At 41.3% G+C, this 13,802-nt stretch overlaps 1 protein-coding gene across 1 annotated transcript in view; it reads right to left on the bottom strand.

Annotated features, from left to right (window-relative positions):
* Positions 1–13,802, bottom strand: part of KIF4A (kinesin family member 4A) — a 134,900-nt gene that overhangs the window by 31,852 nt on the left and 89,246 nt on the right. The window contains exons 19-20 of the mRNA XM_023202397.2: positions 3,522–3,605; positions 2,603–2,716 (exon numbers count right to left, since the gene is read on the bottom strand). Of these exons, the coding sequence (XP_023058165.2) occupies positions 2,603–2,716; positions 3,522–3,605 (198 nt within the window). The remainder of the gene's footprint in view (positions 1–2,602; positions 2,717–3,521; positions 3,606–13,802) is intronic.

A 13,802-nucleotide genomic window follows, 5' to 3' on the forward strand; every position in this document is an offset into this window, starting at 1 on the left:
TTAGGGGGAAATCTTAGTGACCATGGGTTTGACAAATATTTCCTTTTCTTTTTGAGACGAAGCCTCGCTCTATCACCCAGGTGGAGTGCAGTGGCGCGATCTCAGCTCACTGCAACCTCCGCCTCCCCGGTTCAAGCAATTCTTCCACCTCAGCCTCCCGAGTATCTGGGACTACAGGCGCATGCCACCAGGCCCGGCTAATTTTTGTACTTTTAGTAGAGACGGGGTTTTGTCATGTTGGCCAGGCTGGTCTTGAACTCCTGACCTCACGTAATCCACCCGCCTTGGTTTCCCAAAGTGCTGGGATTACAGGCATGAGCCATTGTACCCAGCCAGCCAAATATTTCTGTTTTAAATTTTTTTTGAGATAGGATCTTTCTCTGTCACCCAGGCTGGAGTGCAGTGGTGTGATCATGGCTCACTGTAGCCTTGACCTCCCAATCTCAAGTGATCTTCCCACTTCAGTCTCCCCGGTAGCTGGGACTAAAGGCGTGCGCCACCATGTCTGGTTAATTTTTAAAATTTTTGTTTTGTAGAGACAGGATCTCACTTTGTTCCCCAGGCTGGTCTTGAACTCCTGGCCTCAAGCAATTCTCCTGCCTCAGCCTCCCAAAGTGCTGAGATTATAGGCATGAGCCACTACACCCAGCCAAGATTTTTTAAGTAAGATATGAAAACTGTTTAAGTATAAAAGAAAAAATATCAATAAATTGGATGGCATTAACATAATAAAGGTTTGCTCTTCAAAAGACACTGTTACAAATTGAAAAGGGCAAGCCACAGCCAGGGAGAAAATATTTGTAAAACACAGAAGTCCTCTGTTAAATATATTTAGAATATATAAAGAATTTTAATTCGGCTGGGCACAGTGGCTCAAGCCTGTAATCCCAGCACTTTGGGAGGCCGAGACGGGCGGATCACGAGGTCAGGAGATCGAGACCATCCTGGCTAACACTGTGAAACCCCGTCTCTACTAAAAAAATACAAAAAACTAGCCGGGCAAGGTGGCGGGCGCCTGTGGTCCCAGCTACTCGGGAGGCTGAGGCAGGAGAATGGCGTGAACCCGGGAGGCGGAGCTTGCAGTGAGCTGAGATCCGGCCACTGCACTCCAGCCTGGGCGACAGAGTGAGACTCCGTCTAAAAAAAAAAAAAAAAAGAATTTTAATTCAATAATAAGAAAAAGATAAACAACCCGATTTAAAAATGGGGACAGATTTGAATAGATATTTCACAAAAGAAAACATACATATCTCAAATAAGGACATGAAAGGATGCCCAACATCATTAGTCATTACAGAAATGAAAATTAGAATCACAATGAGGTTCCACTACCCACACACACAGAATAGCTAAAATTCAAAAGACTGACCATACTAAGTACTGGTAAGAATGTGTAGCAACTAGAACCCTTATACATTGCTAGCAGGAATGTAAAATGGTACAACTGCTTTGGAAAACAGTTTGGCAGCCACTTAAAAGTTAAAACATACACCAACCATACAAGAAAGCCATTTTACTCCTAGCTATCTACTCAAAAGAAATAAAAAAAATCCACACAGACTTGTGTGCAAATGTTCAGTGCAATATTTGTAAGAGCCAAAAACTGGAAACACCCAAGTGTCCATCAACAGGTGAATATAAAAACAAATTATGGTATAGCCGTACAATGAATAGGATGCCACTCAGCAATAAAAAAGAAAGAAGTTGTATATGATATATGCAACCACATGGATGTATCTCAATATAATTGTGCTGAATAAAAACCAGAAAAAAATACATACTGTATGATTCCAGATGAAAACAAATCCATAGTGACAGAAAGCACATTAATGGTTGCCTGGAACCATTGTGGGGATATAAATAAATACATATGAAATGGGGAGTAGAGGGGTAGACCAGGGAGGAGAAGGAGAGATTACAGAGGGATACAAAGAAAGTTTAGGCAATGAAGCACACTGTCATTGTCTTGACTGTGGTGATGATTTCATGGGTGTATACATGTGTCCAAACTCATCAAACTGTATACTTTTTTTTTCTTTTTGAGACAGAGTTTCACTCTGTCACCGAGTTTGGAGTGCAATGGTGCAATCTGGCTTACTGCAACGTCCGCCTTCTCGGTTCAAAGGAGTCTCCTTCCTCAGCCTCCCAAGTAGCTGGGATTACAGGCACCTGTCAGCTAATTTTTGTATTTTTAGTAGAGATGAGGTTTCACCATGTTGGTCAGGCTGGTCTCAAACTCCTGACTGCAGGTGATCTGCCCACCTCGGCCTCCCAATGTGCTGGGATCATAGGTGTGAGCCACCATGCCTGGCCAAATTGTGAACTTTAAATATGTACAATTTATAATATGTCAATTCTATTTCAATGAAGCTGTTTAAAAAAGTAACTGAACCTCAACAGGGGCAAGGATAGAAAGAGTTCTATACTCCTGGTCTTTAACAACAGTTCAAAGACATTGCTATCTTTAGGAAATAAGGCTTTCAAGTAGAACTTTAGATTTTGCAGTGTTTACCTCTAAAAAAAAGAAAAAAAAAAAAGCTATTTCTCCTTTTCTCCTGTTCCCAGCATCCATAAGAGAAATGGCAGTTCAAGTTGTTCATACCTTCACTCGAGCTGCAGTGCCTTCCATTCCACGGCTCTGAGTCTCTTTCCGCTTATCTGCAACCTCCCGTTGTTTCTGGAGAGCATCCTTGAGACGCTTGTTGGCAGCTGCTGCCTAAATAAAATTGGCACATAGTAATGTTGAATGAAAGGTAAAAAAAAAAAAAAAAAAAATCCCATTTCTAGCACATTAGTAAAGATAAAAATTACATGGGTTTGAGTTCCTATAGGAACCAGGTTTATAAATCTCCATGGACATAACAAACAGCTACTGCTTTGGTGCCTAGGGGAGGAATACACATCAAGGAAGTTCTGCAGACTAGGTGTCTAGAAATGTCACGTATCAATATCACTTTGTTTTTTCAGGAAAGGCTCAAGTCCAATTAGGAAAAAATCCTTATTTGAACAGTACCATTTTTCTTTTTCTTTTTTTTTTGAGACGGAGTCTTGCTCTGCCGCCCAGGCTGGAGTGCAGTGGCCGGATCTCAGCTCACTGCAAGCTCCGCCTCCCGGGTTTAGGCCATTCTCCTGCCTCAGCCTCCCGAGTAGCTGGGACTACAGGTGCCCGCCTCGTCGCCCGGCTAGTTTTTTTTTTGGATTTTTTTAGTAGAGACAGGGTTTCACCGTATTAGCCAGGATGGTCTCGATCTCCTGACCTCGTGATCCGCCTGTCTCGGCCTCCCAAAGTGCTGGGATTACAGGCTTGAGCCACCGCGCCCAGCGAACAGTACCATTTTTCATGACGTTTTTATCTGCTCACAGGTCATGGCATATAAACAGCAATCAAGATTTAGGAATTGCTTGTGAAGACTGGCATCCCTGGTTTCTCAGGACACTTGCTCATTTAAAGGATATTACTTTGCAAGCATTTAAGCCTGAAGATGACAATATACTTGACCTAGCAGACTGAATTTTCTTACCTCCTCCGTTTTACGTCTGAGCACATTGGATTGTTTCTGGAAGTTTCTTTCAAGTTTCAGCAGCTCATATTGCCTCTTACGGTCCTGACAAGAAAATAGTCAGATATGAATTGCTGTTCAGCTAGCTAAAATAAAACCTTATTTAAAACCTTATACTATAACTAAGGCGTCTCTCAAGACATCCTTGATTTGTAAGGTTAACTACAATACAGTGAGCTGCCTTCATCTCCTATGAGTCAAAAACTCGTAGTTCTAGAAACCATGTTTGTGTGTAGAGGGGAAGTAGTTTTTCCCTTTGGCTTATTGCTCTGTGGCCAAATTCTTGAGTCTCAGTCATAAGTCAACTACTAGAATAAATATCCTAGAATGTGAGGTCTGGAAGGAAGCTTAAAGATCTAGTGAACAGTCCTTTCCACATAGGTAGTTATTGACAGAGGTGGGATTCAGGTCTCCTGATAAATAGACCAGTATTATTTTCCCATCAACCCTACCTGTCCATCCATTATAAAACCAGGGTGGCTGGCAAAAAAGAGAAAGCCTATCACATAGCCAACCACCTATAAAATTAAAGTAACTTGCAGCTAAAAAAAAGAGGTTTTTCATTTTTGAACAAAACAAGGTTAACCTGGGTACACACAGACATAAAGATGGAAACAATAGACATTGGGGGCTCTAAAAGGAGGGAGGGATGGAGAAAGGGGGGCAAGAGCTGAAAAACTTCCTATTGGGTACTATCTGGGTGATGGGATCAGTAGAAGCCCAAAGCTCAGCATCACGCAATATGCCCTTGTAACAAACCTGCTCCTGTACCCCCGAATCTAAAATAAAAATAAAAACAGGTTATTACTGAATGTGCTCTTTCTTCCCAGAGATTCAAGATAAAGAATACCAAGAAATACTATGGGATATCACCTGCTTCAGCTGAGCACACAATATTTAACTGCTTTGATTTCTTGGTCCTTTCCCTCTTCTAATAATCCGTTAAGCTCCTTCTGGCTTCACTTGTTCCTATCGAATCTGGATAGAATGGTCAGCCATTTTTGTCATGTCTTTGCCAGCATACTAGAACAATTCATTTCATTCAACAATATAATATTTACTGTGCCATCAACTACATACTAGGCACTGGGCTAGGTGTCTATGATACAGAGATAAACATGACATGGTTACTACTCTTACGGAGATTACCAGAGAATACAAACAACAGGCAACACAATTCTAATAAAATAAGATGTGTGTTGAAATGAGAAGTCAAGATAATTAAAGAAACACAGCCAGAGGACTAAGCTAGTCCAGTGAAAAGAGAAAAGTCAACAGTCTTCTTAGCACCAGACTTCTTGAAAGAGAGGTCTATGTTTAGTGCTTCCAATTGTCATTATTGCTCACTCCATAATCCCCTTGTAAGTAGTTCCTACCAATTGTCCTGGAATTTCCTACTTGTTAAATTCAATGGTCTTTTTACAGTCACCATCTTCTTTGGCTTCTCTCCCAGCATCATTAGCACTACCAATAACTTTCCCATACCATCCTAATTCTTTTCCTACCTTACAAATTTCATTGTCTTCTTTTCATTTTCTTATACGTGAAATAGATTCTCAGCTGGGCATGGTGGCTCATGCCTGTAATCCCAGCACTTTGAGAGGCTGAGGCGTGTGGATCACCTGAGGTCGGGAGGTCAAGACTAGCCTGGCCAACATGGCAAAACCCTGTCTCTACTAAAAATACAAAAAAATTTGCCAGGCATGGTGGCATGTGCCTGTAGTCCCAGCTACTCAGGAGGCCGAGGCAGAAGAATCGCTTGAACCCAGGAGGCAGATGTTGCAGTGAGCCAAGATGGCGCCATTGCACTCCAGCCTGGATGACAGAGTGAGATCGGGGGAAAAAAAAAAAAAAGAAGAGATTCTCTGTTTTTGATTCATCTAGACTATTCACTAGATGATCATTTTCTATATATTCTCTGTCTCCATTATCTCATTACTCCCAAAGTTTCATTTTTCATCTCTATGCAGACAACTCTTTTTTTTTGAGACGGAGTCTCCCTCTGTCACCCAGGCTGGAGTGCAGTGGCTCGGTCTCTGCTCACTGCAACCTCCACCTCCCAGGTTCAAGTGATTCTCTTGCCTCAGCCTTCTGAGTAGCTGGGATTACAGGCATGCACCACCAAGCCTGGCTAATTTTTTTTGTATTTTTAGTAGAGACGGGGTTTCACCATGTTGGTCAGGTTGGTCTCGAACTCCTGACCTTGTGATCCACCCACCTTGGCCTCCCAAAGACAACTCTTAATTGCAAAGTCCAGTCCAACTTCTCCCTTGAACTCTAGGCCAACATTATCCATTATTTTCTAGGTCTCTCCATCCCAAAGATTATTCTCCTAAAACCAACTCTGTCTCTTCAAACTAGCTGTTTCCTCTGACTTTCCAGTCACTGAAAAGCCCATGGTACTTTTTGTTGCCCTACTTCCTTCATTTTTTGAAAGGTAGATTTTGCATTAATTATGATTAAAATCATTCACTAAACATTATTGAGTGTGCACTACTTGCCAGTCACTGCTCTAGACATTGGAAATACAGAAGTGAGCAAAACAAAGATCCTTGTCAATGTGGAATATATATTCCTGTAGAATGTAAAGTTGTCATCACTTTACAGAGATGTCTCCTTTCTTCTTTTGTTCTTCTTAACAGTTTTATTGAGGTATAATTCACATACCATACAATTCACTCATTTAAAGTACATGATTCAGTGGCTTTTGGTACATTCACACAGTTGATGTAAACATCACCACACTCAATTTTAGAACATTTTCATTAACACAAAAAGAAATATACTGTTTAGTGATCACCCTACAATCCCATCATCCCACCCCAAAACCCTGGACAACTACTCATCTATTTTTTGTCTCTACAGATTTTAATGTCCTACTCTGGATAGTTCATATAAATGGAATCCTATCATATATGGTCTTTTGTGATTGGCTTCTTTCACTAGGCAAAATGTTTTCAAGCTTCATCCATGTTGTAGCATGTATCAGTACTTCATTCCTTTGTATGGCTGAATACTACTCCACTGTATGGATAGACCACATTTTATTTGCCCATTCATCAGCTGATGGACATGTTGGGTTTTTCCACTTTTTGGCTATTATGACTACTGCTGCATAAACATTTGGGTACAAGTTTTCGCATATATGACATATTTTTGTATCTCCTGGGTAGAGAAAACTAAGAGTGGGATTGCTGGATCATATGGTACCTCTAGGTTTTTATTTAGCCTTTTGATAAACTGCTAAACTGTTTGCCAAAGCAGCTATACCATTTTCCCATCCTACTGACAACGTATGAGGATTTCAGTGTCTCCACATTCTTGCTAAGACTTACTATCATCTGTCTTTGTTTATAGCCATCCTAGTAGATGTGAAACTGCATCTCATTGTAGTTTTGATTTGCATTTCTCTGATGGCAAATGACATTGAGTACCTTTTCGTGTACTTATTGCTTTGCCCATTTTAAAACTGAGAAAACTGAGTTATATTTTTATTGTTGATTGGTAAGAGTTCTTTTTTTTTTTTTGAAATGGAATGTCACTCTTATCGCCCAGGCTAGAGTGCAATGGCACGATCTCGGCTCACCACAACCTCCGCCTCCCAAGTTCAAGCGATTCTTCCACCTCAGCCTCCCCAATAGCTGGTATTACAGGCATGTGCCACCACACCAGGCCAATTTTTTTGCATTTTTAGTAGAGATGGGGTTTTCCCATGTTGGTCAGGCTGGTCGTGAACTCCCGACCTCAGGTGATCCACCTGCCTCAGCCTCCCAAAGTGCTGGGATCACAGGTGTGAGCCACTGCGCCCGGCCGGTAAGAGTTGTTTATCTATCTTGGATATAAGACTCTTATCAGCTATATGATTTGCAAGTATTTTCCTCCCAATCTATGGACTGGCTATTAACTTTCTTCTTTTTTTTTTTTTTTTGTTAGAGATGGGATCTTGCTATGTTGCCCAGGGTGGGATAAAACTCCTGGGCTCAAGCAATCCTCCCACCTTGGCTTCCCAAATTATTGAGATTACAGGCGTGAGCCACCATGCCTGATCATATTCACTTTCTTGATGGTATTATTTACAACGCAAAAGCTTTTAATTTTGTCTCTTTTTTGGTTAGCTGTTTGTACTTTAGGTGTCACATCTAAGAAATCATTGTCTAATCCAAAGTCACAAAGATTAACACCTATGTTTTCTTCTAAGAGATTTATAGTTTTAGCTCGCACATTTAAGTTTTGGTCTGTTTTAATTTTTGTATATGGTATGAGAGCAAGTTTCTTTCTGAGACAGAGTCTCACTCTGTTGCCCAGGCTGGACTGTAGAGGCATGATCTCAGCTCACTGCAACCTCTGCCTCCCAGGTTCAAGTGATTCTCCTGCCTCAGCCTCCCGAGTAGCTGGGATTACAGGCACGTACCACCATGCCCAGTCAATTTTTTTGTAATTTTAGTAGAGACAGGGTTTCAGTATGTTGGCCAGGCTGGTCTTGAACTCCTGACCTCAAGTGATCCACCCACTTCGGCATCCCAAAGTGCTGGGACTACAGGCGTGAGCCACTGTGCCTGGCCACAAGTTTCAACTTCATTATTTCGCATGTGACTATCCAGTTGTTCTAGGACTATTTGTTGAAAAGACAAAATTGTTTTCCTCATTGAATTGTCTTGGCATTACTGTTGAAAATCAACTGGCCATAAGTGTGTAAGTTTATTTCTGGATTCTCAATCTTATTCCATTGACCTATATGTCTATCTTTACAGAGTACCACACAGTCTTGATTACTGTAGCTTTGTAGAAAGTTTTAAAATCAGTAAATGTGACGTTTACAAATTTGTTCTTCTCCTTGAGTGCCTTGAATAGTCTAGGTCCCTTGCATTTCCATATATATTTTAGAATGAGCTTGTGAGTTTCTGTGAAGAAACCAGATGGAATTTCATTGGGATTGTGTTGCATCTGTAAGGCAATCTGAAGGGTATTCCATCTTTAGAATATCAAGTCTTCCTGCCCATGAACGTGGGATATCCTTCCATTTATTTAAGGCTTCCTTAATTAAATTCAATGATGTTTAGTAGTTTTCAAGTATACAAGTCTTAAACTTCTTTTGTTAAATTTATTCCTAAGTATTTTATTTGGATTGATGCTATTATAAATGGAATTATTTTCTTTTCTTTCTTTTTTTCTTTTGAGACGGAGTCTTGCACTGTCGCCTGGGCTGGAGTGGTGCAGTGGTGTGATCTCGGCTCACTGCAACCTCTACCTCCCAGGTTCAAGGGATTCTCCTGCCTCAGCCTCCCAAGTAGCTGTGATTACAGGTGCCCGCCACCACATCTGGCTAGTTTTTTGTATTTTTAGTAGAGACGGGGTTTCACTATGTTGGCCAGGCTGGTCTCGAACTCCTTATCCTGTGATCTGCCCACCTCGGCCTCCCAAAGTGCTGGGATTACAGGCGTGAGCCACCGTGCCCAGCCCTGGGATTGTTTTATTAATCTCATTGTCAAACTGTTAATTGCTAGTATATAAATATATTACTGATTTTTGTTTGTTTGTTTTGCTTTGTTTTTGAGACAGAGTCTTGCTCTGTAGCCCAGGCTGAAGTGCAGTGGCCTGATCTCAGCTCACTGCAACCTCTGCCTCCTGGGTTCAAGTGATTCTCGTGCCTCAGCCTCTCAAGTAGTTGGGACTACAGGCATGTGCTACCATGCCTGGCTAATGTTTGTATTTTTAGTAGAGACAGGGTTTCTTTTTTTTTTTTTTTTTGAGGCGGAGTCTTGCTCTGTCGCCCGGACTGGAGTGCAGTGGCCGGATCTCAGCTCACTGCAAGCTCCGCCTCCCGGGTTTACGCCATTCTCCTGCCTCAGCCTCCCGAGTAGCTGGGACTACAGGCGCCCGCCACCTTGCCCAGCTAGTTTTTGTATTTTTAGTAGAGACGGGGTTTCACCGTGTTAGCCAGGATGGTCTCGATCTCCTGACCTCGTGATCCGCCCGTCTTGGCCTCCCAAAGTGCTGGGATTACAGGCTTGAGCCACCGCGCCCGGCCGAGACAGGGTTTCACTGTGTTGGCCAGGCTGGTCTCAAACTCCTGGCCTCAAGTGATGTGCTTGCCTTGGCCTCCCAAAGTGCTAGGATTACAGGTGTGAGCCACCGTGCCCGACCACAACTTATTTTCTTATATTGATCTTATATTCTGCAACCTTGCTGACCTTATATATTAATTCTAATAGACTTTTAGTGGATTCTCTAGGATTTTCTACATACAAGATAATGTCATCTATAAACAGAGATAGTCTTGCTTCATCTTTTCCAGTTTAGATGCCATTTATATATTTTTCTTTCCTAAATGTCCTGGTTAGAACCTCCAGGACAATGTTAACTAGACATGGCAAGAGTGGACATCCTTGTCTTGTTTCTGATCTTACGGGAAAAGTATGTTCTTTTTCACCATTAAGTATGTTAGCTGTGGGTTTTTCATACACTCCCTTCATTACCCTGGGGAAGTTCTCTTCTATTCCTAGTTTCTTGAGTGTTTTTATCATGAAAGAATGTTAGATTTTTGTCAAATGCTTTTTCTGTGTCTATTGAGATGATCATGTGGTTCTTGTCCTTTTTCCTACTGATATAGTATATAACATAAATTTTCCATATATTAAACAAACTCTGCATTTTTCAGATGGACCTCACTCGGTCATAAGTGTATCATCCTTTTTTTTTTTTTTTTTTTGAGACAGTGTCTCATTCTGTTGCCCAGGCTGGAGTGCAGTGGCATGATCTCGGCTCACTGCAGCCTCTGCCTCTTGGGTTCAAGCAATTCCCATGCCTCAGCCTCCCGAGTAGTTGGGATTATAGGCATATGCCACCATGCCCAGCTAATTTTTCTTTTTTGTATTTTTAGTAGAGACAGGGTTTCGCCATGTTGGCCAGGCTGGTCTCAAACTTCTGACCTCAAGTGATCTGCCCGCCTCGGCTTTCCAAAGTGCTGGGATTACAGGTGTGAGTCACCATGCCCAGCCTATCATCCTTTTTAAATGTTGATGGATTCAGTTTGCTAGAATTTTGTTGAGGATTTTCATGCCTATATTAAGATATATTGGTCTGTAGTATTCTTTTCTTGTGATGTCTTTGGTTTTGGTATCAGGGAACACAAGCCTCATGGAATGAGTTGGGAAGTGTTTCCACTGCTTATAGTTTTCAGAAGAGTTTCTGAGAAATGGGTATTTCTGTCTTTTTTTTTTTTTTTCTGAGACAGAATCTCACTCTATCGCCCAGGCTGGAGTGCAGTGGTGTGATCTTGGCTCACTGCAACCTTCGCTACCTGGGTTCAAGCAATTCTTGTATCTCAGCCTCCCAAGTAGCTGGGATTACAAGTGTGTGTCACCACACCTGAATAATTTTTGTATTTTTAGTAGAGACAGGGTTTCACCACGTTGGCCAGGCTGGTCTTGAATTCCTGACCTCAGGTGATCTGCCCACTTCAGCCTCCCAAAGTGCTGGGATTACAGGCATGAGCCACAGCACCAGGCCAAGAAACGGGTATTTCTTCCTAAAATGTTTGATAGAACTCACCAGTGAAGCCATCTGTGCCTGGGCTTTTCTTTGTGAAAAGTTTTTAAACTACTAATTTAACTTCTTGTCATGGGTCTATACAGATTTTCTATTTCTTCTTGAGTCAGTTTTGGTAGTTTCTGTCTTTCCAGGCATTTGTCCACTTCATCTAGGCTATCTAATTTGTTGGCGTACAGTTGTTAATAGTAATTCCTTATAATCCTTTCCTTCTGGCAAGACTAGTAGTGATATTCCCTCTGTCATTCCTAACTTGAGTAATTTAAATTTTCTTTCTTTTTTTTCTTATTAAGGTTATCTGAAGGTTTGTCAGTATTTGTTGATCATTTCAAAAGACCAACTTTTGGTTTCAATGATTTTCTGTTTTATTCTATTTTATATTTCATTAATTTCTACTTTAATCTTTTTTTTTTTGAGACAGAGTTTCACCCTTGTTGCCCAGGCTGGAGTGCAATGGTGCAATCTTGGCTCAGTGCAACCTCTGCCTCCCGGGTTCAAGCGATTCCCCTGTCTCAGCCTCCCAAGTAGCTGGGACTACAGGCACGCACCACCATGCCCAGCTAATTTTGTATTTTTGGTAGAGAGAGGGTTTCTCCATGTTGGTCAGGCTGGTCTCAAACTCCCGACCTCAGGTGACCCACTCACCTTGGCCTCCCAAAGTGCTGGGATTACAGGCGTGAGCCACCGTGCCCAGCCTATTTCTACTCTAATCTTTTAATGTTTCCTTTCATCTACTAGTTTTGGGTTTAGTTTGCTCTCTTTTTTTCAGTGTTTTAAAGTGGAAGGCTAGGTTATTGGTTTAAGATCTTTCTTCAATTAAAAAAAACTGAGATGCAGGCTCACAATTTTGCCCAGGCTGGTCTTGAACTCCTGGGCTCAAGTGATCCTTCCACCTCAGCCTCCCAAGTAGCTGGGACTACAGGAGCCTTTTGCATTTTTTAATATAGGCATTTACAACTATAAAATTCCCTCCAAACACTGTTTTAGCTGTATCCCATAAGTTTTGGTATGTTGTATCTTTGTTTTTATTAATCTCAAAGTATTTTTTAATTTCCCTATGACTTCCTTTTTGACCCATTATTTATTTAGGATTATGTTAATTTCTTCATATTTGTGGATTTCCCAAATTTATTTTTGTTACTGATTTTTAATTTTATTCCATTGTGGTTAGAGAACAGATTTTGTATTATTTTCAATACTATTTTTTTTGAGACAGTCTTGCTCTGTTGCCCAGGCTGGAGTGCAGTGGCACGATCTCAGCTCATTGCAACCTCCATCTCCCAAGTTCAAGCGATTCTCCTGCCTCAGCCTCCTGAATACAGGGGATCACAGACATGCCACCATGCCCGGCTAATTTTTGTATTTTTAGTAGACACGGGGTTTCACCATGTTGGCCAGACTGGTCTCGATTTCTGACATCAGGTGATCTGCTGACCTTGGCCTCCCAAAGTGTTGGGATTACAGGCGTGAGCCACGATGCCTGGCCTGTTTCAATACTTTTAAATTTATTGAGGGATAAAAGGTCTAGCACATGGTCTATCCTGGAGAATGTTTCATGTGCACCTAGGAAGACTATATGTCCTGCTGTTGTTGGTTGGTGTAGTCTGTAGGTGTCTGTTAGGTATAGTGTATAATCTAGCATATTACATAAACTATAGACCAATATCTCTTATGAATGTAGATATGAACATGCTAGGTATTATATTGTTGAAGTCTTCAATATCCTTGCTGATCTTGTGCCTATTGTTCTATCCATTATTAAAGTAGGGGCTGGGTTCAGTGGTTCATGCCTGTAATACCAGCACTTTAGGAGGCTGAGGTGAGAGGACTTCTTGAGCCCAGGAGTTCGAGACCAGTCTGGGCAACATAGTGAGATTCCATCTCTACAAAAAATAAAAAAGTTGCCAGGTGTGGTGGTATACAGCTGTAGGTCTATCTACTCAGGAGGCTGAGGTGGGAGGATTGCTTGAGACCAGGAATTTGAGGCTCCAGTGAGTTATGATTGCACCACTGCACTCCAGCCTGGGCAACAGAACAAGACCCCATCTCTAAAAAAGAAAGAAAATAAAGAGGTGGATTGAAGTCTCCAAATATTTACTACTGTTGATTTGTCTATTTCTCTCTCCATTTCTGTCAGTGTTTGCTTCATATATTCTGGGGGTTCTGTTGTCAGATGTATATTCAGGCCCTTATAATTCTTCTGGATTATACAATATCTTCTTGTGTTCCGGCCTCTGTTTCTCAATATTACAGTTTGCTCTATACATTATTCCCAGATATATCTTTCTAAAGCAGTATTGTGTTGATAACACTTTCTAAAAACCCTTAAAAATCTTTATGCTATTAACAAAATGAGTTCAAACTTCTTGGATCTTTAATAATCCAGCTTCGACTTGCCTTTCCAATGGAATGGTCCACTACTACACTTCACCCCAGTTGGACCACTTGCCATTCCTTGACTATGCCTACAAAGTTGTCATCTCTGTTTCTTTGATCCATCTATCTGGAGCTTGTACTTATCTCTATCAAAACCCTTCCTATTATTCAGGGCCTATTCAGCCATCATCTTTTCACTCCAACTGCAAATTTGCTTTCCTTTCTCTTAGTTACTTTGGTATTTTATTCTTATAGCCCAAATCTCTTTCTTCCTTGTATTTGAGAAATCCATGCTTATGTCTTACCATCTCCTTTAGA

Source organism: Piliocolobus tephrosceles, chromosome 12 (assembly GCF_002776525.5).
Source record: "Piliocolobus tephrosceles isolate RC106 chromosome 12, ASM277652v3, whole genome shotgun sequence".
NCBI lineage: Eukaryota > Metazoa > Chordata > Mammalia > Primates > Cercopithecidae > Piliocolobus > Piliocolobus tephrosceles.